General features: G+C 31.8%; 1 protein-coding gene across 1 annotated transcript; it reads right to left on the reverse strand.

The window, feature by feature from the left end:
- Nucleotides 1–659: 659 nt before the first annotated feature.
- LOC139491927 (uncharacterized) lies at nt 660–22,839 on the reverse strand. The gene is made up of 5 exons (XM_071279865.1): nt 21,974–22,839; nt 18,838–19,013; nt 16,876–17,096; nt 9,763–9,968; nt 660–2,540 (listed from the first exon to the last, which is right to left on the reverse strand). Exons 1-5 carry the CDS (start codon nt 22,713–22,715, stop codon nt 1,612–1,614), a joined length of 2,274 nt encoding a protein of 757 aa, XP_071135966.1. The 5' UTR covers nt 22,716–22,839; the 3' UTR covers nt 660–1,611.
- Between the last annotated feature and the right edge of the window lie 1,581 nt (nt 22,840–24,420).

Raw genomic sequence — 24,420 nt, forward strand, 5'->3', positions numbered from 1 at the left:
GACAAAATAAGAAACGGTGGATCTAGTAATGTATCGTAAAGATTATCTCATTGAGAAGACACATACAAGGCCAATAAAAGATATATAATATCATGCACCACGTTTCAACTCTAGATTCTACTGACGGGGAAAGGTAACACTAGTCATATATCATCTTCACTGCGATCCTATAGATGGATCTGTTGTAAAGTTTTCACTTGTTTAGACGTCTTTATTATAATAACATCTATCTATCTATATAAATAATTCGCCTAAATATGAGCCCAACAATGTTAGATCTGCAAATGTTGGTTCTTCCCTGACCGAAATACGAACTCATACTACTGAAATATCGTGCTACCAAATCGCCTTGCACTATTACCTGCGCGTAAGACCACTCGACAACCTAGGCTCGACAAAAACAAGCTTTCGGTGGCCGGGTGTTAACTTTCCTCGTCAGTTCTAATCTGGAATTGTAACAGTCAATGATATATAAGATGAAATTTTCCAGATTAAGAAACTAACATAGAGAATATTATGAATTAATATAGGATGTACCCACTAAAAACAGTAAAATTACAAGAACGTCTGAACCAGTAACAACTCTCCGACAAGTTTTATCTATCGTTGATCAGCTACATTATCTATCGTATATATATAAAAGAAAGAAATAATTTCAATTATGATTCATAACTATTTTATAGGCGCACTGAGTTGCATGAAAACGTTGTTGACACTATTGAATCAAACACAAGGCGGCATTCTCTTTATTATCCGAACTAGTAATGACTGGTACTAAATCTCCCGCAGTGAACTGGAACATGAACTTAATAATGGAACAAAATATCAATCATGCTTGCGATATTTTAAGACATTTAAGATCGGTTCAGTGTTAAAACGTTTCAGTAGTACACACTGTTATAAGTGAACCCCCCCATAAAAAAGCAAAACAATATTAAATCATACTTTTTTGTATTTCATCGTTTGAAATATTTGTTTTGGACGAAATTGTACTATAGTGCGATGAAATGTGTACTTAAAATCTTAAATTATTGCACAATACAGATAAATTGTGAACACGTTTTTCTAAGAGCAATTTTCATCCTTTCAATTACAGAAAACAGAAATATCCATATACTGTGGATTCATTATTAATCGGTGGATACGAAGTTTCGTGGACTTTGTTGTGACAGGAAAACTACGAATTTAAATGTTCAACGAATTGCATATTTGCTGTACGATTATATGCAGACTTTTATGAAACCACGAAATTAAATATCAACGAAAATGCAGATTTTCCTCGATTCACGAATATTGGTACCCACGAAAATAAATTAATCCTCAGTAGTCACACGTCTTTTGGGATAATACATTTTTTTTCCACAATCCATTTTGTTAAGTTTAATTTTTGACTTCTTTTATACTTCTTATTGAGTTTTTCACAAACGGAACAATACATAAACTGCAAAACCTCCTGTCGTGTATATCCATTCGAAAAATATTTATCTTTAGCTTTCAAATAATTAGTGTAAGCAAATTCATTACTTCCTACATTTTTCAAGTACAAGGCAAGTTGTAAAGGCGATCTAAAATCTAATGAAGTGATAAAGGTGCCGTTAGGTAAAATATCCTTTATATTACTGGCTCCTCGGTAAACAGGAATAAAGTCAAAACCATCCTGATATAGTCTAAACACTTTTTCAGAAACGTAGTCATTACAGATGGAATTTTCAAACGCCAAGTAAAACTTGTATTCTTTACGCAAGTCCTTAAAGCATTTATCACTATTCCAAGAAGAGGAGCATGTTTTACCACATTTCCCATATATATATCTATTTGTATGGATTGCATCATCTTTTTAATATACTTGTACCTATTTGATACTGCCTTACAGTTGCTAGCTACCCAGGCAACACTTTTTGACTTATTTGTATAATTATTTTCACTTTGCGAGTGTCTCCTGTTCAATACCCCATATGGAAAAGATATATCAGCATCAGATCTGTAGCTGAATATCAAATCAAATTTATTGTCCCATTCCTTTTTCAAAAAGTGCTTTACAGTATGTGATTCAGATTCATATGACATGAATACCAATATTTGACCAGCTGTTTTATTTGGAACTTTTACATTCATCTCTGTGTGATGAAATAACAAAGCATCACACATTTCATGCGAATTGTCATCTGATGATTCACGGATTATGCAATTCTTAAACGCACAATTTCTAAATTTATATGCGAGGATATCTTTTGAAGCCCAGATAGGTTTTGTGTGCCACATTATTGAATACACATGGTGTATATTTGTGTTTTCATTACCGGTCTGTATGTTTTCAATTGAATGTGCCATTTCCTTCACTGTTGCTGTGAACCTTGATTTATTGTATGGTCTCAAAAAGTGATGAAGTTTTCCTTCGACTAACATTGCGGTAAAGTTTGTTTTAAAACTACCATCATCAAAATATCCATAAATCATCGTAATTGAAAATGCTATGACAATGCATATTCCAATGTACTTTATAATTGTTTTGTTGTTTGTAAACTGCATCTCAAGGACCCCTACAAGATACAAAAAACATACATTTTTTTAATACTTTCATGCAAGACAAAGCGAGAAAAAATTAAAATTTACACTAGTTAACAAGTAGTGTTCAATTGTCATTTTGATCTTAACAGCATCTTAAATAAAGGAACCAGTAATAGTATATCGCTTTTCAAAAGTCATAAATCGATTGGGAAAAAACAAATCCGTGTTTATACAAACTAATACCGAGGGAAACACATCAACTTTATGAGGAACACAACGAAAAACTGAAGTGGAACAAAATGCCACATACATAGAAACGACATCAAACGAATGGACAACAACTGCAATTTTCCTGACTTGGTACAAGACATTTTTTTGAGAAAAAATGTTGGGTTTAACATGGTTTTGTGGCCAGCCAAACCTCGCGCAAGTCAGGAATATGACAGTTGTTGTCAATTCGTTTGATGTGTTTTATCATTTGATTTTGCAACTTGATTAAGGACTTTCCGTTTTGAATTTTTCTCGGAGTTCTGTATTTTTGTGATTTTACTTTTTATGACAATGTTAAATATATCGAAAAATGACAATATTACAGGACAGGAATACATTTCAAGTTTTTCAAATACATAAATCCATAAGATAATAGTACGTTTTGGCATGTTAACCACATAATAACAACGAATACGTTTAATGATATATAGGAGAGTACATAAAAACAGCATAATAAAAATACGTACTGTTCGTCACACGAATTTATCAACGCCTCAAAATGTGACGTCACAGGTAAATTTTAAATCATTTGATATAAATCAAGATGAGGTTCGTAATTATATTATTTGATGTTTTTTATAACAAATACAAGAATACCGATATAAATTTAAGAAATAATTCATTTGGGCTTGAATATATATATCGTGATTTTACCACAGGTTGGCCCTTTATGACAAATATTTTTCCCTGGCATAAAGGGACAACCGGTGATAAAATCTAGATATATTCAAGCCCCCATGAATTATTTCGATTCTAATAGGACAAATACGGCAATTCTTTTGGATTGAAGCGCTCTAGGCGGAGGCAAATATTTGCCGTTCCCATAAAAAAAAAAACCGCACTATTAAATTTGCGTAAAACAACGGAGCTAACTGAATTAGTGACATGCTTTAACTATTTACAATAGCGTATTTATATTATTTGAAATGAATTTAAATGATAATTTACTTATATGTCTTATATGTTTAAAAAAAAAATTACTTATACCACATTTTTGCATTGTTTCTTTACGTTTCCTTGTAATGATTTTCGGTTTCACAAGCGTGTTTTTTCCCGTAAAATGCTCATATTCTAACGTCATCGTTCTATGACGTCGGGAAGCTCATTCATATAAAACCATATGACGTGGGAGTACGATGGGAATAGCCCAGGTAGTATATTCATATTTTACCACGATTGTGTACTCAAAGCGTTTGAAGGACGTCATCTTAGAATGTGTTATATATAATAATATAATATAGTAATTAGTTAATTAATTGTATTATCACTGGGGTAAAGCTGATGACCGTAACTGCATTCATGGTCATCCAAAGATGTCGGATGAAAAATTAGGGTTTCTATATCATTTTCGTTATCAGCTTTACCCCAGTGATTATCTAGTTATGTTAGAATTTCTTCTCAATCAAACTGTAAAACAAATTAATCATGTACACACAGTTACTTTAAACTAATAATAAACTATTCAGTCATAGCGAGCTTTTGGTTTTCCATTCGCTTGTTCAGTTAGAGTTTTTATTTTTGCCATTTGATATTGGACTTTCCGATTACAATTTCACCTTGGGGTTCGTTATTTTGTTATTTTATTTTCCGACATATATTTTCCAGACATTTTGTTTGTAGTCGATTAAGTACTGTTCAAGAGCATGTCAATCAACTAGTATGATGTTGATGTGTATAGCTAATTACTGATATGTACACTACTAACGAATACTCTGTTCTTAGAATATAGCAACGAGCTCTCGACCAATGAAAGTGTAGAATTTGGTGTTCCTTAATTGTGAAGAATGAGTGTAAAGCATGTTCTTAGTAAAGAATTATCCTATTGGGTAGACCTACTTACAATTCAATACGAAGAGTTTTTATAAATGAGTAACAACTGCCCTGAAGCATATTTACCAGATTGAAAGGACTTATCACAGTGATTGGATATGACTAAAAGTTGCATTGTGAAACAAATAAAAAATAAAAATAAGGTTGAAGTTTACTGCTGCAGTAAAATTTGTGCCCATAATGTTATGAAAATAAATGACTCCAATTAAAATCAGTCATAGTTTATTTATTTTGATGTGAAACACCAGTTGTCTTTCCCTATTAATTGTGTTTTTACATGTATATAAGTTTCTCCATAGTTGGAGCACCATCTATTACTTAAAACACCCCTAAAATTGGTATAGTCTTTATTTTCACCCCTTCAAGTATAATGGACCGTTCCATATCGTAGTATATAAACCAGCTCAAGACAGAGAAACTTTGTCAGTTTTATGTGGACCATTGAAGAGTTAACCTCTAGGATTAAATATTCCAACTGGTAAGTAGAGTGGCTTTAGTGATTCAAAGGATATAAATTATAGTGTTTGGATTTATATGTGAATATTTCGAATAGTGATTGTGTTATAAAGTGAACTTATATAATAAGTTATTGTACAGTGAAAGTACAAAGTGTATACTTGCTTGTGTTGCAAGTTGTTATATTGTGGACGTGTATTAGTGAGAATACATGGTGAAATCTTGCTGGTGTTGCAAGTTGTTATATTGTGGAAGTGTATAAGTTAAAGTGCACTGTATTTAATCTTATCAGTTTGGAATATATTCATTTCGATCGGATTCATAGTGATAATTAGTGTGTGAGTTGAGCTGTGTTCATATACATTCCTTGTGCATTGAAGCATTGTGCAAGTGTAATTGTGTCACTGTGTTATTGTGGTTTATTGAACATTCAAAAGGTGATATTACAAATTGGTGGATATTGTTAATAGATGTTGTATATATGTGGTAATGTGTTCATACGTTTTGTGTGATATGTATTGATGCATGTTGCATAGTAATCCGTTAGTGACATTGTGTAATAAAGTGTCTGGCGCATGTTGCATAGTGATATATTAGTGACATTGTGAATAATCAGGCTTAATACATGTTGCAAAGTGATTGCATAGTGACATAGTGTGTATATATTCTGTAATAAGGCATTGTGTTTATACATAGTGAATGAGGAACTTCACCCTGTAATTTAATTTATGTGCATTGTGTAGTTTATATATTTGACATTGTGAATTCATATAAGGGTGTGTTAATTGTTTTAAATAGGACAACTTGTTGTGGTGCAAATTTAAGTTGAACACTTGAAATCCTGATTTATTCAGATACGGATCCATTGATCGCACGGTTACACGTTACAGTATACATAAGACTCATCAGTGACGCTCAGATAAAAAAGTAAGACAGCCACAGTTAAACACACTTTATACTGATTCTAGAAAGTGTATTTTATTTGGCAAAATATAACTAATGTTACAATGGTATACAGAATGAAAACAACACTATAAAAACACCATGCGTCCAAATAACATCTTCTAGATCTGTCATTTATGTTTAACGTTTAGATTATGAAATAAAGCTGCAGAAAAGACAGTATATACATCATAACTCATTACCCAACTATTTCCTTTTCAGAATTGTACTAAGAACTCACAATGTTGTTCTATATCATTATAGAAAATGTCCACGTGACGATATCAAATGGAAATACTGTATGGATATAAAACCACGTATTGTTAAAAAAATGTATAAATTGATGCCAAAACTGCTTAGCAATGTGATGGATGTAAAGGCACGAACTGGTATCTCCTGAGGTTCAGTGTTCAGTGTTCTAGTGTACGTTTTTTGATGCAGATCTCCAAAATGACAGACTTACATTGTGTTAAAAATTACGATTGTTTGCATTGAGTCACCTGGTAATAATCATGTCGTATCTTTTAAACATTTTCATTATTTCAACCTCTATAAGTTTAGAAGTTTATGTATATTTACATTTATGTATTTTATTTCACACATAGTATTCATATCGTGAATTTAAACATGACAAACGAAAAGCTGTAATGCAGAAACATGACTTTGTTTTCTTACGTAGTAAGGAATTTATACATCATTGGCTTCAAATATTTGACTTTGAGTGTTCTAGATAAAACTACGTTACAAAAGAAATTTGAAGATTATTTTTAACAGGAGAACATAATACCTTCCCTTTTGTTCCATTTAGACTAACGGTAAAAAACAAGAGGAATGGCCTCGGTGGCCGAACCGAGGCCCGAGTCTTCCAAGTAGTTACTATTAGCCAGTAAACACTGAGGTTTTGAGTTCGAACTCCGCTTGTGTGGGTGCAATCGTCTCCAATCTTAATTGACTAGGGTTGTCAGTTTTCCTTTAGAATGTCGGTGTTTTTTTCAGGAACTCCAGCTCCCTCCACCAATAAAACTGGCCGCCACGATATAGCCCGAAAATGGCGCTTAAAAGTGGAGTTAAAACACCAACAATCAATCAATCAATAAAACACGAGGAAAAGAAAAATGGTTATCACTTGAACAAAATATCCAGAAAGACGTCTGGCTGGTATCCTGTGTGTACCTCCTAAATCAAATATTTTCAAAACAAAGGATAAAGAAGATACCAAAACTTGTGTTCTATTGTTTAAGACTGCAATATTTTCCTGATTTTTAAAATCATGTATAGTTTTTATTTCAATCGCTATAAAACCAGGTTCAATCCACCATTTTCTACATATGGAAATGCCTGTACCAAGTCAGGAATATGACAGTTGTTATCCATTCGTTTGATGTGTTTGAGCTTCTGATTTTGCCATTTGATTATGACTTATATCTAGAAATTGACTATGAGTGTCGGTTGAAAACAAAATTTTACGACAAAAGAGATGCTTTCAGCTTCCCAATTGTCACCTTCTCATTTTTAAACCAAGAGATCCAAATGGTGAAGTTGTAATCATCAATTCGTTAATATTACGAACGCCATCACGAGTTGGTTGAATGTTGTGGAATATTCGTTATACACATGATATCGGATATGTTCCTTATGTCGTACCTACAATCCCCTTCCCTTTTTACGAATTTCACCTACCGAATTAGACTATTTACCGGCTTGATAACAACATGAGCAACACGACGGGTGCCACATTTGGAGCAGGATCTGCTTCCCCTTCCGTAGCATCTGAAATCATCCCTAGTTTTTGGTGGGGTCCGTGTTGTGTTTTTACTCCTTTTTGTGACATTTTTTTCATGCATCATTGTCAATATAATGGAAATTGATGCGACTGTCGTGGAACCACAAACGTCAAAATTATTTTATCACGTAGTGAAATGAACTTTTGGACTATTTTAAATCTCGGTCTATTCCTAAAATTAATTCTTACATAATTTTGATTTTTTAACCCTGTAAGCTAACATTGCCCATGGGAAATTTTTAAATTGTTTGTATAAACATTGAACAACAAAAATGTGTGACGTATAAATGTTCTGACGTCAGAGACGCGAAATTTTTTCTTTTAAAATTGTAACACGATGATGACTGCTGTACCCATATTTTGACTACTTTATTTATTATGCCTGTTTGGTTCACGTATCGTTGTAAATATAACGGAATTTGATGAGACTGTCGTACAAAGTAAGAGGTTTAGCGCTATCAAACCAGGTTTAATCCACCATTCCATATTTTTTGGGGGGCCTTTATAGCTTGCTGTTCGGTTTGATCCAAGGCTCCGTGTTGAAGACCGTACCTTGACTTATAATGGTTTACTGTTATAAAGTGTGACTTGGATGGAGAGTTGTCTCATTGACACTAAAAATACATCGTCATATATCTATTTTTCACTTTTTTGGTCTTTTGAAAATGTTGTTTATGCTGTATTTAGACCACTCTGTCAAGAAATTTGTTTTTATATGCAAAAATATAAATATTACGGTTTTTGTCCAATGCAATCATAGGTTTGAACGATGTTTAAAAAATTGGCAAAATCCAATGTAAAATACTTAAAAAAAAATAAAATTGTCCAACATCTAATTCGACAGAATTCTTTTATGAATCGAAAGATGATTGTTTGATATAAAATGAAGATGTGGTATGATTGCAAATGAGACAACTCTCCACAAGGGACCAAATGACACAGAAATTAACAACTATAGGTCACCATACGGCCTTAAACATTGAGCAAAGCCAATACCGCATAGTCAGCTATGAAAAGGCACCAACATTACAATGTTAAACAATTCAAACGAGAAAACTAACAGCCTAATGATAATCTAGTTCAAGCATGAATTCTTGCGTAAACATTACAATGAAGAGTACACATCTTTTAATAATTATGTTTTTTTTTTTTTATTTATTTTTTTTTTTTAAACGCTTTTCATCTACTTTTGAATTAAATTCTATTTGAACATTGTTCAGAATAAAATTGAACAAGTGACATATCTTGACTTTGGCTTTGCTTCAGTGCCACATCTATTAGCATGGTTTAGATATGGGAAATATAATTGAGAAATCCGTGGTACACAGACTTTCTGTTTATGTTATCTTAAGATTAGGGAAAATAGTCCCTCTGGCTTCGGACGCATTACATTTTTAAAGTGTTTATTACATTATATTGTTAGGCGATTGTATGTAAGCTTCTATATTGAATATGGAAAAACTAGTTTACCAACAATTGTGACACATGATATTTGGATACAAAATTACAGACAGCAAGTATTACCCAATAAATATTTTAGTTACAATTATTAGTTTTTCAATATATAAGTCGTACTATGTATCTGAGCAGAAAACAAAAAAACATAGACGTATTCAGAATTTTTATTAATGAATACACCAAGAGAGTAGATACCAATATTAATGGACATAAGACAATAAGTCCAATGTTACTTTCAATTAAAAGAAACTTAATCAATGAATAATTTTTTATATTGTTAATATAGAGTTTTGTAAATAAAATTATGTCAATTAATTTAATCAGCTGATTATTCCCTGGGTAGTCAGTGGATTGTAACAGGGTACGTCAAGAGAAGCTTGGAATCTTGATGGTTTATGTAACAAGCAATATTTGATAAATAAAATTATTATGTAGTTAAAAAAAAAACATAAACAAAAACAATTGTGATTTGGAATAAAGAAAACGACGAAATCATTATTATTTATATGTAATACCTAATTGCTCTCTCACTTTGAGGACATTCTTTTCAATGTGTTTACCAATAATGTTTATGTCATCTTGCATATATTGTCTGAAATCTGTACATATATTTCCGACTTTTTTCTTTTTTCCTCTGTTTAGAGCCGACTGGTATTGGACAAAACTTTTTGCACAAGACCGGTAATGATGAAAGTCTAAAACAGTAGATGTTGCTGTATGTCTGAAATAAACAGTCGTTATTAGTTGTAGTGATTACTTATACTAAAGAAAGGTAACCACAAATGATGCAAACCAGATGGTGTACAAAACAATAAGCAAAGCAAAAACACTTAGAATTTAATAAGAAAAACTTAAGATTTTGCCATTAGATTAGGGACTTTCCGTTTTGAATTTTCCTAGGAGTTCAGTATTTTTGTAATTTTACTTTTTACAATGTATGCTAAACATTGTAAAAGGCTACTTTGCAGGGTTTAATTTGACCCTTTTCGTAAGCAGCTGGCTTTTGGGAACCAAATAGTGGACGTTTGAGTATCTTTGTTCAAAATTCTTTAAGTGTTGAAATAGCTATATTAAATAATAATTACATTGCATGCATGTTTCATTATGATACGTTATTTTGATTGGCTAACAGCAATATCGCGTCCTTCTGAAATTGACATTCATTACACAATGAAATGTAATATTCATGATGACACGAGCTCTCACATTAAAGTGCACAGGTAAATTAAAGAAAAAATTGATAGAAATCGTGTTTTCATGATTCTAGCTAAAATAAAGACAACAGTGGTATACCGCTGTTCGAAATTCATAAATCGATTGAGAAAAAAAAACAAATCCGGGTTACGAACAAAAACTGAGGGAAACGCATCAAATATAAGAGGAGAACTACGACACAACAGAAACACAACATTAGAATGTAACACACACAAAAACGAACTATAATATAACAATGGCCATTTTTCTGACTTGGTACAGGACATTTAAGAACACAAATGGTGGGTTGAACCTGGTTTTGTGGCATGCCAAACCTCCCGCTTTTATGGCAATGTTAAATATAACATTAAAATGACAAAATTACATGACAGGACAACAATACAAATAAATGGGAGAACCTATCGGACAGAGAAACACACGAATAATAGCTAACAAAAGGTACCAGATTTAAAATTTAATACGCCAGACGTGCGTTTCGTCCACACAAGACTAACTAGTGACGCTCAGATGAAAAAAGTTCGAAAAAGTACAAAGTTGAAGAGCACAGAGGACCAAAAATTCCAAAACGTTGCGACCAATACGACTAGGGGTTTCTGCCTGGGCTAAGAACATCCTTATTATTTAGAATGATTCATACTTTTGCAAACAGTAAATTTTATAAAAGACTATATAATAGATATACATGATAAAACTGAAGTGGTGACTAACTACAGAATAAAAACGGATACATTACATAAAACAACATAAACTAGCACATGAAAATACACAGCCGAGTTAGCCAAAGCCATCAACGCAGTGAAAGATTTCTCAAAAATAAGATAGAATTAGGATTATTTTGAATAATTGACAATTACAATACTAATTAATATCAAATTATGGTAGTAATTAGATAATTAATTGTTTTATCTAGCTATGTCGGTGTTTTTTCTGAATCGAACTGTAAACCAAATATATCGTATAAATTTCGTTGATCCAAACTAAAATATAATAAATGAACTGGATGATGATGAATTATCTTTATCATAACACACGAAAACAACAGAAAAATAATAAGATTTACAACTACAAACGTTATGACATTTACCAAAATCCGATGAGAATAAAAAATATATAACATCAAAACTAAATATATGAATTTGGGAAAGAAAAGTACCGTGACACGTCTTATAGCAATGCGAATTCACACTCAGCAAAACAGTCACAATCGGGAATAAGTCACGTTAGGTAATTAAAAGATCTAATGACAAACCACAATCTAACACTTTTTTGAAGTGTTGATTACCTGATGGAGTAAGTATAAGTATTGTAACGGCTTATAACTGATAACCTGACGGAGTAGGTAAAAGTAGTGTAACGGCCTCCCAACCAAAACAAAAACAAAATACATGTGCTTTTAATGTTTGTTTATTTGTACCATGTGACTTTGTATATTTACATATTAAGATGACCTCTACTGACCAACAGACAAACTTAGATTTCATGTCATGTTATTGTAATGATTGTTATATATATGAAAGGAAACTGCAATTTCCATTTTCTGTTTAAAAAAATATTAGATATAGTATAAACTATATAAAATAGTATTTTTTAGGCAAAGGATATGAAAATGAATATTGTTTTGTATGTTTACCTTCATATGTTATGTTAGTGGACATGAGTTATGATAGAATTTACCAACTATAAAAACTTTTTATTTTTATTTTCCTAAATTGTTTACTTCCAAGATGTGCATTTTGCCCATTAATAAAAAACTGAATGTATATTAACTTTAGTCTGTTGTTTTAATAAACTTTTCAGAGCCTCTTTGTATTGTTATACAACTCCCCACGCTAAAAGCATGAAAAGCTTGTGTATTGTAAGTTAACTTGTATAATAATATGAAATCAATAATCAAAACTATAAAGTGATGATAATTTTCATTGGTGTCCTTTAATAATCAAATCGGTATAGTCACATGGTACAGATAAACAAACATTAAAAGCACATGTATGTTGTTTTTGTTCTGGTTGGAAGGCCGTTAAACTACTTATACTTACTCCATTAGGTAATCAACACTTCAAAAAATAAAATTAACATATTCCTAATGGGAAACGTTTTTAATTATTGACCAAAAATTATGAAATTAATAGTCAAAGTGTGTATATATCATTTATTAACATACATGAAGGAAAAAAATGCTCCTATTCCTTGTTAAGATTTGGCTATACTTTATGTCTTTTGTTGTTAAATCAGCTGTTCAGAAAGAGGTGCAAAAGATACCAGAGGGACATTCAAATTCATAGATCAAAAATAAACCGACATAGCCATGGCTAAAAAAAGAAAAAAGACAATCAGACAAATAATGGTACACAAGACATGACACCAAAAACTAAACACTAAGCAACACGAACCCTAACACAAACGGTGGTGATCTCAGGTGTTCCGGAACTTTCTTTTCAGGTGTTGTTTTCTTCAAATATTTTATTATCGATCATCAATGGGGAAACTTAATTGTCAAAATGCTCATCTGGTGTTCAACATTGGTACCGTTCATGATATTAAAGTCATATGAAACGAATGTTATGTTTTATTTTAATTTGTTGAAAGGCAAGGGCCAAAATATGATAAACAAAACTAATTGCACTATGCACTTTTTGTGTTACATAAATGACGAATCTATAATGCCCGCGTCACACTGTCCCGATTTTTACGCCGATGGCAACACGATAATGGAAATTTGCAAAATCGGGACTGATCGTATCCAAATTGGGCTATTCGTAGTGCCATCTTTAACCATCGTAGAACCATCGTCCACTTTTTCTAGCCTTCGGGGACAACTTCGGGAAGGGTTCTAAATTTTTTAACATGTTAAAAAATCCCCGAAGTTGCGTCCGATGTTGAGGGTTCGTATTGAGTTCGTATCACCATCCTCACCATCGTAATGTCACCGGGAATGCATCTTTGCACATCGTATTGCATTCGTGTTTCCATCGTTTCCATCGGGCAGTTTTGACATTACGATGTCTACATGAATGAATCATGAAGATACCCGAAGGTCTTAAGATGGCAACACGACTTCGTGAAGACCTCGTAATCCCGTTGTGTTGCCATCGAATAAAAGTACGAAGGCGACAAGATGGAACTACGACGGCAATAAATCCAGCTAAATGTAAGTTAATTTTCGCGCTACTATACAAAGTGCCATGCGCGATATGCACTGGTCAGTCTAATATGACAGTTAAGAAAGACGTTCACAAAACATGGAGCTCATATCATATGATTCTATAAGAACAAGAAAGCGACAGCGTTGTTTCTATTAATTCAAATGGAACAAGAAGAGCAGCTATTACAGGCTCAGGATTTACTTTAACAAGTAAAATATTATTTTTTGTCAATTTTTCATATCAAGTAACATAATGAAAATCATAAACGCGCCTCGTACACCAACACTGCAGGTACACGTATATAGGGAAACCAACTTTTTCTTCATTATTCTGATTTTTTATGTATCGTCTGAGTTGTTGTCACACGAATGTTTACTCCATAACCATTTTGTTTTCTATATATGTCATATTTTGCCGCGTTTGTTGCTTCCCCACATCCTTCCTTTTGTCTATATTATTATGATATTCTCCTGGAAAGAGCTCTTTTTTAATAAAAGGGATCAACGAACCCATTACCTTACCTTTAAGATAGATCAGTAAACATGGGCATAATTATGGGTGATTATTCAGACAAGTGCACACATTTTACACTTCAAACAAGGCAATGCCGAGCGTGGCATCCCCTCGTATTTAACATATTGGGGACAAATATGGACACTATATTTGTATATGACACATGCAGAAAATGGTAAATTGAATATGCATATTTGATACATAAACTATTTTTTTAGAAATCAACCAAAACATTCAGTAATTGGAAATACCTTTAATATTGTCTTTAGAACCAGCAGGTAAAAAAATGAGCAACCAATTTCCTGTGTATTATGCTATTTCAAGGAGAAAAAACAAGTCCATCTGCATGACCTTGACATTTGGCCTTGAACGTAAAAATGTCAGATTATTACAAGGAGGAACAATATACCAAATGTGGTTAAAGTCTTTTGAAGCATATTGGTTTTAGAGTGTCCACAAGGGTGATATTGCCTTGTATTACAACTGCCACTGTGACCTTGACCTTTGAACTTTAAAGTCAATAGCGCTTAAGATATTCTTAACTATTAACACCATACCAAGTTTTGAGCATTTTGGTTCTAGAGTGTCCATAACAATTTTATCTACACGCAACTTACATGTAGTAGGCGAGGGGATAATAAACTAAGTTTTATAAGAATTAGACAAAAATATCGATTTCCCGCCATGCATGGAAGACTTGTACAGAAACGATATGTTGTCGAAATTCTGTTCGTATCTTTGAGACATCGTATGGCCATCGTGTAGCCTTCGTAATCCATCGTGTAGCCTTCGTAATCCATCATGTAGCCTTCGTGATCCACCGTGTAGGCTTCGGCTGAGATATGAATCTTAAAAACCTGTCTTCGGTTAACCTTCGTATGTCCATCTTTTGCTATCGTATGTAATTTCGGCACCATCGTATAGACTTCGTTATTCATCGTACTTGCTTCGGTCACTTTTTTGTATTTTAACGAGATCGGGACCAACTTCGTACGAACTTACAATTTTCGCATTCGGGTGTCCATCGTATATAAAAATCGGGACAGTGTGACGCGGGCATAATAAAAAAACAAAACAAAAAACGAAAAAAAAAAAATCACATTTTCTATTGAAATTTGTTTTTGCAGTTGTTAAATAATTTGGTGCAACTTTTTTTTTCTCTCAGGCTCGAGTAACACTATCTACCAACATTTTTTTCTTTTCTTGTTTCAAGTTTCCCCCTCTTATAAGCGATACGCATTTGTCGAAGTTCTTCCGAAAGATTTCGTTGCTAAGGACCACTGCATACGAAAAAGATAACAAGAAGACAATTATTGAATGGTAGTATATTTCTAAAAATAAAGGATTCTCTTTAATATCGAGATTTTAAGTCTGACTTATGTTTGTTTCATGTCTTAACACAAAGTTGATAATTTCAAAAAAGATATACGCAAATAAAAGTATGTTACAAACTTAAAAGGTTTTTTTTTATCGTATACATTATGATACTATAATCGATATTAAGCGAAAAGACAATTCGTTTATTTCAAATACAAATTGAATAAAACGTATATGTGTTCATTGAATTAACATAGCTTTCTTAAAACAATTCATGTAAATATGCTTATAATACTAACAAATATGTTTCAGGTCAAAGAACAAAATCTTTTCGTTTCAAATTATAAAGATCCCTTTAGGTCTTATTTTGCGATTACGTCGTAGCTTATTCTTAATTGTGCATGTAGCGTGTTGATTTGCAACTAATCACAACATAGCTTATTCTTAATTGTGCATGTTGTGCGTTGATGGAGAACTATTCCTGTCGTACATCGTAATATTTAATGACTAACCTTCATAAATAAAAACTGAAGCAGACTTGGATTGGTTGTCATGCACTACATTTGATTGACAAACTTACCAAAATTTCCATTTTCAGCCGACCCCTAAAAATTACTAAGGTAATAAACATTTGATATCCGTTTGTATTCTCCCGACCAGCGGTTAAACCTTTGCCAAAGTTTTGCGACCGTTTGGCTGTGCAAGTCCAATAGGTTCGCAGTCACGTCCGCTCGAAATGAGGAAGTTTTATGCTATGACTCGTGTTGAGAATGTGTAAAGCCCTCTGTACGCCAAGAACCCTTACAACAACTTATTGGTGGATCCGTTCGTGGATAGTTGCAAGGCTAAATGTCTCTCCTTATCAGTATACATTTCCTTTCTGGTGGCAGTCTGATTTTCCGCACACTCATCCCGACCGGTTTCTATAATACGACCTACCTGTTGTATTTATTGTTACTTTGTTCTCGTCCTGAACATGCATGAACTATTTGAAACTGGCCTATTAGAAGCCAACAATCAATAAATCAATCAATATTAGTTTATTAAATTTTACGAAAAAAAAACATTGAACGCCTCTGGTGACCAATCTTGCGAAAATATCGCCTCAGTCTGAATTTTATTGTTTACTCCTGCTGTTGTATTATAAATTTTTTTTAGCAAATTTTGCATACAGAAGTTTACAGTGTTATTAGCGCTCATGCTTTATTCATATATGCTCTATATCTATATAAATGTTAACAACTTTTTATTATTTTTCATCAGAATTTGCTGCGTATGAATTTCTAGTAATTTGTTGAGTTTTTCTAATATGTCTGTTCTGTATTCAAACTGAACAGCAATAATCGATCACCGGTAAACTAATGTGGCCTCCATTGAAACAATATTCAACAGTTTCATTGTTTAAATAGATCATTGCACATTATTATTTAATTTGTTTACCTTCTATATCCCCTGCATGCCGTAAATCCGTGAATAGTTGTGGATCCGACAACCGTACGTTCAGGCATGTATACGTATTTATGTCTGTCGGAAACTGATGTAGTGCTATTAAGATATCTGCTGATAAACAAAGTACTTGATCGGTTGAAAGGTATCCATGATGTGACATGTAATTTTGGGTTTAGCTGAACGCCTGCTGTTGATTTGTCAAAAATGTGTTCCTGCAATATGCAAAATATATTTGAAAGGATGCGAAAATGACCACAGAATATGGTATTAAATGAATCGAGTATAACTATAGAGATACAAATAAACATCTGCTACGACAGTCAATTCTATATTCGTCATGACAACATGTGTATATCCATCATTATCGCGGTTGGTTCAAGGTCAATTGGTATAATGTCAAAGTATCTTCACTTAGAATTTTTGCATATTTAACTATTAGTTTGTGATTATGTCAGTTAATGTGGTAGGTCAACGCTATTTGGAATGTAGTTGTATAAGCATGGGCTGATCTCATTTTGAAATAAATTATTTGGGCCCGCCCCCTCAGTCATGTTTTTTTTACTCTGAAACTACAGTTTACGGCGAACCACTGGTAGTAGGTCAATGGTATTTGGTATGTATTTTTATACGCATTGTTAGATTTAATTTCCATGTACATTTTTGTCCCTGTTCCCCTTAAAAATAGCCTATTGAGTTTGAAACCTTTCCTTAGTTGAGATTTATAAGTTTGTGATTAGGTCAGTTTAAGGGTAACCATTAGACTAGTGGTAGGCTAATGATAATTGATGTACAGTTGTATAAGCATTTGCACATCTCATTTTCATGGAGAATGTTTGGTTCTAACTCCACCAGCATGGTCTATTAACTTTAAAACTTTTACTAAGTTTACATGTATCAGTTTGTGATTAGATCAGATTAAGATGAACACGTATGTCAAGTCGATGGTATTTAGTACGGAAATGCATTTGTAATTTGCAAGTTTCATATCCATGGAGATTATATAGCCCCACCCTCATCATGGTTCATTGATTTCGAACTATTTACATAGTTTACAAGTCAATGTTTGTGTTTAGAAAATAGTAAAATAAGAAAAATACCTAACTCCGAGAAAAATTTTAACGGAAAGTATCATCAATCAAATGACAAAATCCAAAGCTGAAAGACATGAAACGAATGGATAACAACTGTTATATTCCTGACATGATACTGGCATTTCCTAATATAGAAAATGTTGGATTAAATCTAATCTTATAGCTAGATAAACCTCTCACTTGTATGACAGTAGGATAAACGATTTTTGAACAAAACAAATAGACATTTGATAATAAGAACATTGTCAAAAATAGAGGTACAGCAATCAACATTGTGTTATAATCTTAATCACTATGAAACAAAATAATATGTCAACAAAGAAAATCAAAAAGTCATATAGACAAACGAAAGACAAAAATACAAACATTTACCATAGCACAATGGAAAAAATATGACAGGATGTATAAATACCGAGCTATGTCAAATGGATATTACGAAAAAAAAAAAACTAAACAATAAAAGTAATAATTTACAAAAACAAATAAAAGAATAATTTCATAGTAATTGAGGATAAACAACGTCAGTAACTTTGATTACTTTTTATCTTTACATGAATGTGATTCATTAACAAAATTACTGACTCTCATTTCATTTCATGAAATTGACAATAATATAAGGATTTGCTGGCATTTAATCTTACATTCGAAAACCTTACTTTTAAATGGGTCTGAAAACTTCTTTTACATTATTTCATAAACCTCTATTTTTCTGTTAAATTGGTAACAGATTTGATAAATCAGAAGAAACCATAAAGACGATGCTATTCAATTTTGTACTTTATTTGTCCTTTTATCTTTTACTTTTTGTATCTATATATAAACCTGATGTGATGTATGATTTGTTAATGGCAAATATACCTACCAGGGATTTCCTCAGTGAAAACCCAAACTTCGTAATATTTGGCACCACAAATTCATCCTTGTCGCACATAATGACATACTTAAATCCAAGAAGTCTTGAATTGCAATCAAGGGAAACAACTTCTTTGTCAGTCCATTGCCTTGCATTCTGCTCCCCAATAAGTCTAGGATATTTGTCTTAAATTAATATAAAGATATGTTTTATTTTTTTATGGAAGTTTAAATTGTTTGCAATAGAAAAAACAATACAGTAAGATTGTAAATTCATGAAACCCCTAATAACAACACAATTATTTAGAAAACAAACAAATCACGTTCCTTACGAATAAACCAACAAAAAACTGTAACAATTAAACGAAATAAAAGAACAATGCAGTTTGATCCAATATCGTATTAGTCCATCAAACGGTTTTCATAGCCCATAATAATATATTCGTGATTTTTAACTTAAATTTCATTATTATTCAATATGATGCATGCTCCAATTCATCTTAGATGATAAGGTTGTTTTCTTATATGTTGTGAAGATTTTTCCAAATATTTAACACTGTTCTTAAAAGAATGATTTTTTTTTGCTTTTATAGGATCTACAATTTGTATATTATTATATTCATATTCTTCTTATAAATAAAGATGGATAGATTTTTAATTTTGGATTTGATTGAAGTTGCTATTTTATTTTATAGATGAAATGTTGTATTAAAATGTTATATGATTTGATACCTAATTTATGTGAATATTTTGAAAAAAATACAATTCCTAAAAAAGATAGTTATAAATGTGTGTTTAGCTTACTTTTGTTTATAAAGAAAACATATTCGACCAGTAAAACAATAACATAAGTATTTTGTTTAGAGATACAAAAAGTAAAATAGCAAAAATACTGAACTCCGAGGAAAATGCAATATCCAAAATCCAAATCTCAAACACATCAAATACATGGACAACAACTGTCATAATTATGACTTGGTAAATGCATTTTCTTCAGTAGAAAATGGTGAATTAAACCTGGTTTTATAGCTAGCTGAAACACTCACTTTTATGACAGTAGCAGAAAATTCCATTATTCTGAAAACCATGTGTGAACAAAACAAACAGACATAATAGGTAAAAATGTCAAAAATACGGGTACAACAGTTTACATTGTGTTATTATCTTAATCACCATAAAACAAACAACTATGTAAACAAACATTTATCTTGGCACAATAATACCATGACGGGATGTATAAGGACAAAGCCACGTCATATGTAACAAAGAAACACAAAAAAGGCATAAAGACAAAGCGTAGTAGTAAAAAAGAAAAAAACAATCTTATTTGCCAATGAAAATTAAGTTAATAAAATTATTTAAGACAGCAGAGGAGATAATTCTGTTTTAATTGTTCATTGCTAAGACTTAGATAAAAAATGAGTTATCTATACTAATAATTTATGATGTCTCTAGTTTGGTCAAAGGGTCAGAGTTGTCCTACTTTATTGAACGATAAATTGTTGAAATGAGATAACATGTTTTCACGTGCAGAGAAATTTCACTTATGACTAGTGCATGGTTGGATTGCATCTTTCTTATTGGTCAGTGATCTTGCGGGGTCTGCGCGAGTTTTCGTGTTTTTTTCCCCACCTTTGCTATTTTTTGTCATTTATTCAATTGATATGATATTAGTTGATGTAATATCGTATTAATTATGTATTATTATTTCGTATTAGATATGAACTTTTATGTCAAATGTTTTATTTTCAAATGTAGTTTTTGCATTTTATGATTTTAAATAAATGACCTTTTTTCGACAGTTTAGTTTTAATATCATAAAGCAAATCAAGCTCAGATTTTGTCCTGTGTATACATAGTGTTTTTATGATATCTAGCTGTCTGTCTTAAATAACAATACACAAATTATAATAGAACAGAGCAACGTCGAAGGAATACCCCCAAAACAGACTAATTAATAAAAATAATATTCATAAAGACAAATAAAAGAATACTTTAACATGTTATTAAGATGACTAACAACGTCAGTGAAAACTAAAAGAATAAATCAAATTGAAAATATTTTATTAAAATATAATGGCCTGCAGTATAAAGTGTATAACATATATAAGAAATTAACAGTTTTGTACTAAAGACTTAATTTTTCGATATATTTATTTACAAATGTGCTTGATTACAATTGACTTTGGTATATATTACGGTGATCTGCAGTTGGAAAGGCATTTGAGCTGTTGATTCATTTTGAATGAGATGAATATGGACTGTATAACAATTACTACACAATATGACGGCAGAATTTTGATAATGCTGAAATATATCTGGTATTTATATTTACACAATTTTTAATTTGCCAGAAAATTGTAGACTATACTAGGTCAAATTTCCAAACAACTACAATGATTTTTTTAAAACTGCAACTAGCTGTGTTTATTTCCTAAATATAGTAAGATAGCTATATTTTGTATAATGTCAATATCATCTTGAAACACTTTCTCCACAATCAGGGGCCCATTGAGGGATGAAAAAATTTGACATTTGTGTTGCGATTTAAACAGCTATCCATTTATTAATTTTAGTTGCAGTATAAAAAAAAATATTAGGTCAATGTCATAAAAATATAAACTGTTTTGTACTCAGCGCAAAACTGGGGAACGGCTCGGTAGAACCACGTTCTTCCCCAGCTACTCAGCCTCAAACAAAAAAGTTTATATTTTCCTGACCTTGGCCTTATATTGTATATTAGCGTTTTTGTTTAATTTAGTTGCATGCATGTTATATTTTGTTTATGGTTTATGTAACACCATTTTGGCTAATGGATCCAAGCCATTGTTACTTGAATCAATTACGTGTTAATGTTGTTATTCACAATTTTGGCAGAATGGCGCAACTTTATACAACTGTCACAAAAGTTGAACGAATAGCTTGATATAAAAAAAGGCTAGGTTTAATCCACCATTTACATCGGAAAATACCTGAAACAAATTAAGAATATTACAATTGTTCGCATGTTGTTCCTTTTTTTTGATATTGTCGAGCATTGGGACGTCATGTTTTATGACTTTTTTAAATACATATTTTGAAAGTAAGTTTTTTTTAAGAGACAATAAATTAAAGAAATAATATAAAGCAAACACACGACCACATACCCTTTTCTGGCATATCAAACTCTCGTATCACTTCAGCAAGTCCTATTGATTCATAATAGTCCAGCACTCGTACTGCATCACTGTTAAGCTCCTGTGTATACGTTAAAATTTTATCCACACCTAGTAAACGTTGGGCTTCAAACCACTCGACTAAAATAGCAGCATCTTGGGATCTATACGATATAAGAGAGCATATAGCTATTGTAGAGTCATTTGAACCCAGTGGTAATGTTACTTGTACATAATACGATATGTCCTCTTGACATATAGCTTTCATATCATTTATAATGGATACGTATTCAATCAAGTTGACCTCTACTGGAACTGGACATCTATATTGAATTCTGCGAAGTGGCATATGTGCATATATACTAGACATTTTCTGATTCGAATTAATAGATAGTGGTTTTCCATTTTTTAAACGAAAGCAACACGTGAAATGATGGCTTTTTACATGATATTCCCACCCGTTTACAATAATATCATATTGATGCTTTACACAGTTTGATAAATTAGTATATAAAGCAGATGTAAGAAATGCCTTTCCGTCCGATGTCGGCGTAAATTTAAATGTTGTTTTTGTCTTTTTTGTATCTGGAATGAGCGCTACTTTTTTAAAGTGAATGTCACGGTAAAGATAGTTATGATTAATTGTAATAAAATAAAATAATACAAAACAAAATACTGCTGATAAAGTTCGTTTTGTAACCAAAATTTTAACTTGCGAAATACTAAATTTCATGATAAAATCCAAGAAACATATTCCAAACAAATAAAAACAACAAAAACACTATTAATGACGCTATGTATTGTTGCGACTACACACAAACTTATGAAAAAATAGGGAGGTAAAATTAATAGACCATGACGTATTTTTGAAATTATTTGTTCAATAAACAGAAAAATTAAAATATAGCAGTAGTAACAACAAAAATATAAAGACAAGTGGTAAATTGACAGAACTAAATTCCCAGAAAGGGTAATTTACATAAACGTTTGCAGGTATAAATGAAAAAGGCCCAAGTTCCGTAAGTAATGTGCCAATTTATTTTACTTGTCTCGGGAGAAGAATTTTCGTAATCGAAAACAATATTATAACAGCTTAATTCGTTTGATACTTCATTCAAGTGAAACATGATTTATCTATTAGTTTCAAAATTGGTTTGAACTATCTTTCAGTTACTGCGAGTAATCTTTAATAGATATGAAGATTTTGTTTTTTGTTAGTTGTTGTTTTGTGCTTCATATAAACAGTCTGTAGATTTATTTTGAGACAACGTTCAAATCTCAAAAAATACACCTAAAAGGTACAAATCGATAATGTAACCAAAGACTGAAGGGATAACATGAACTAAAAAATACACCTAAAAGGTACAAATCGATAATGTAACCAAAGACTGAAGGGATAACATCAACTAAAAAATACACCTAAAAGGTACAAATCGATAATGTAACCAAAGACTGAAGGGATAACATCAACTAAAAAATACACCTAAAAGGTACAAATCGATAATGTAACCAAAGACTGAAGGGATAACATCAACTAAAAAATACACCTAAAAGGTACAAATCGATAATGTAACCAAAGACTGAAGGGATAACATCAACTAAAAAATACACCTAAAAGGTACAAATCGATAATGTAACCAAAGACTGAAGGGATAACATCAACTAAAAAATACACCTAAAAGGTACAAATCGATAATGTAACCAAAGACTGAAGGGATAACATCAACTAAAAAATACACCTAAAAGGTACAAATCGATAATGTAACCAAAGACTGAAGGGATAACATCAACTAAAAAATACACCTAAAAGGTACAAATCGATAATGTAACCAAAGACTGAAGGGATAACATCAACTAAAAAATACACCTAAAAGGTACAAATCGATAATGTAACCAAAGACTGAAGGGATAACATCAACTAAAAAATACACCTAAAAGGTACAAATCGATAATGTAACCAAAGACTGAAGGGATAACATCAACTAAAAAATACACCTAAAAGGTACAAATCGATAATGTAACCAAAGACTGAAGGGATAACATCAACTAAAAAATACACCTAAAAGGTACAAATCGATAATGTAACCAAAGACTGAAGGGATAACATCAACTAAAAAATACACCTAAAAGGTACAAATCGATAATGTAACCAAAGACTGAAGGGATAACATCAACTAAAAAATACACCTAAAAGGTACAAATCGATAATGTAACCAAAGACTGAAGGGATAACATCAACTAAAAAATACACCTAAAAGGTACAAATCGATAATGTAACCAAAGACTGAAGGGATAACATCAACTAAAAAATACACCTAAAAGGTACAAATCGATAATGTAACCAAAGACTGAAGGGATAACATCAACTAAAAAATACACCTAAAAGGTACAAATCGATAATGTAACCAAAGACTGAAGGGATAACATCAACTAAAAAA

The sequence above is a fragment of the Mytilus edulis genome, chromosome 1 (genome assembly GCF_963676685.1).
Source record: "Mytilus edulis chromosome 1, xbMytEdul2.2, whole genome shotgun sequence".
Classification (NCBI taxonomy): Eukaryota; Metazoa; Mollusca; class Bivalvia; order Mytilida; family Mytilidae; genus Mytilus; species Mytilus edulis.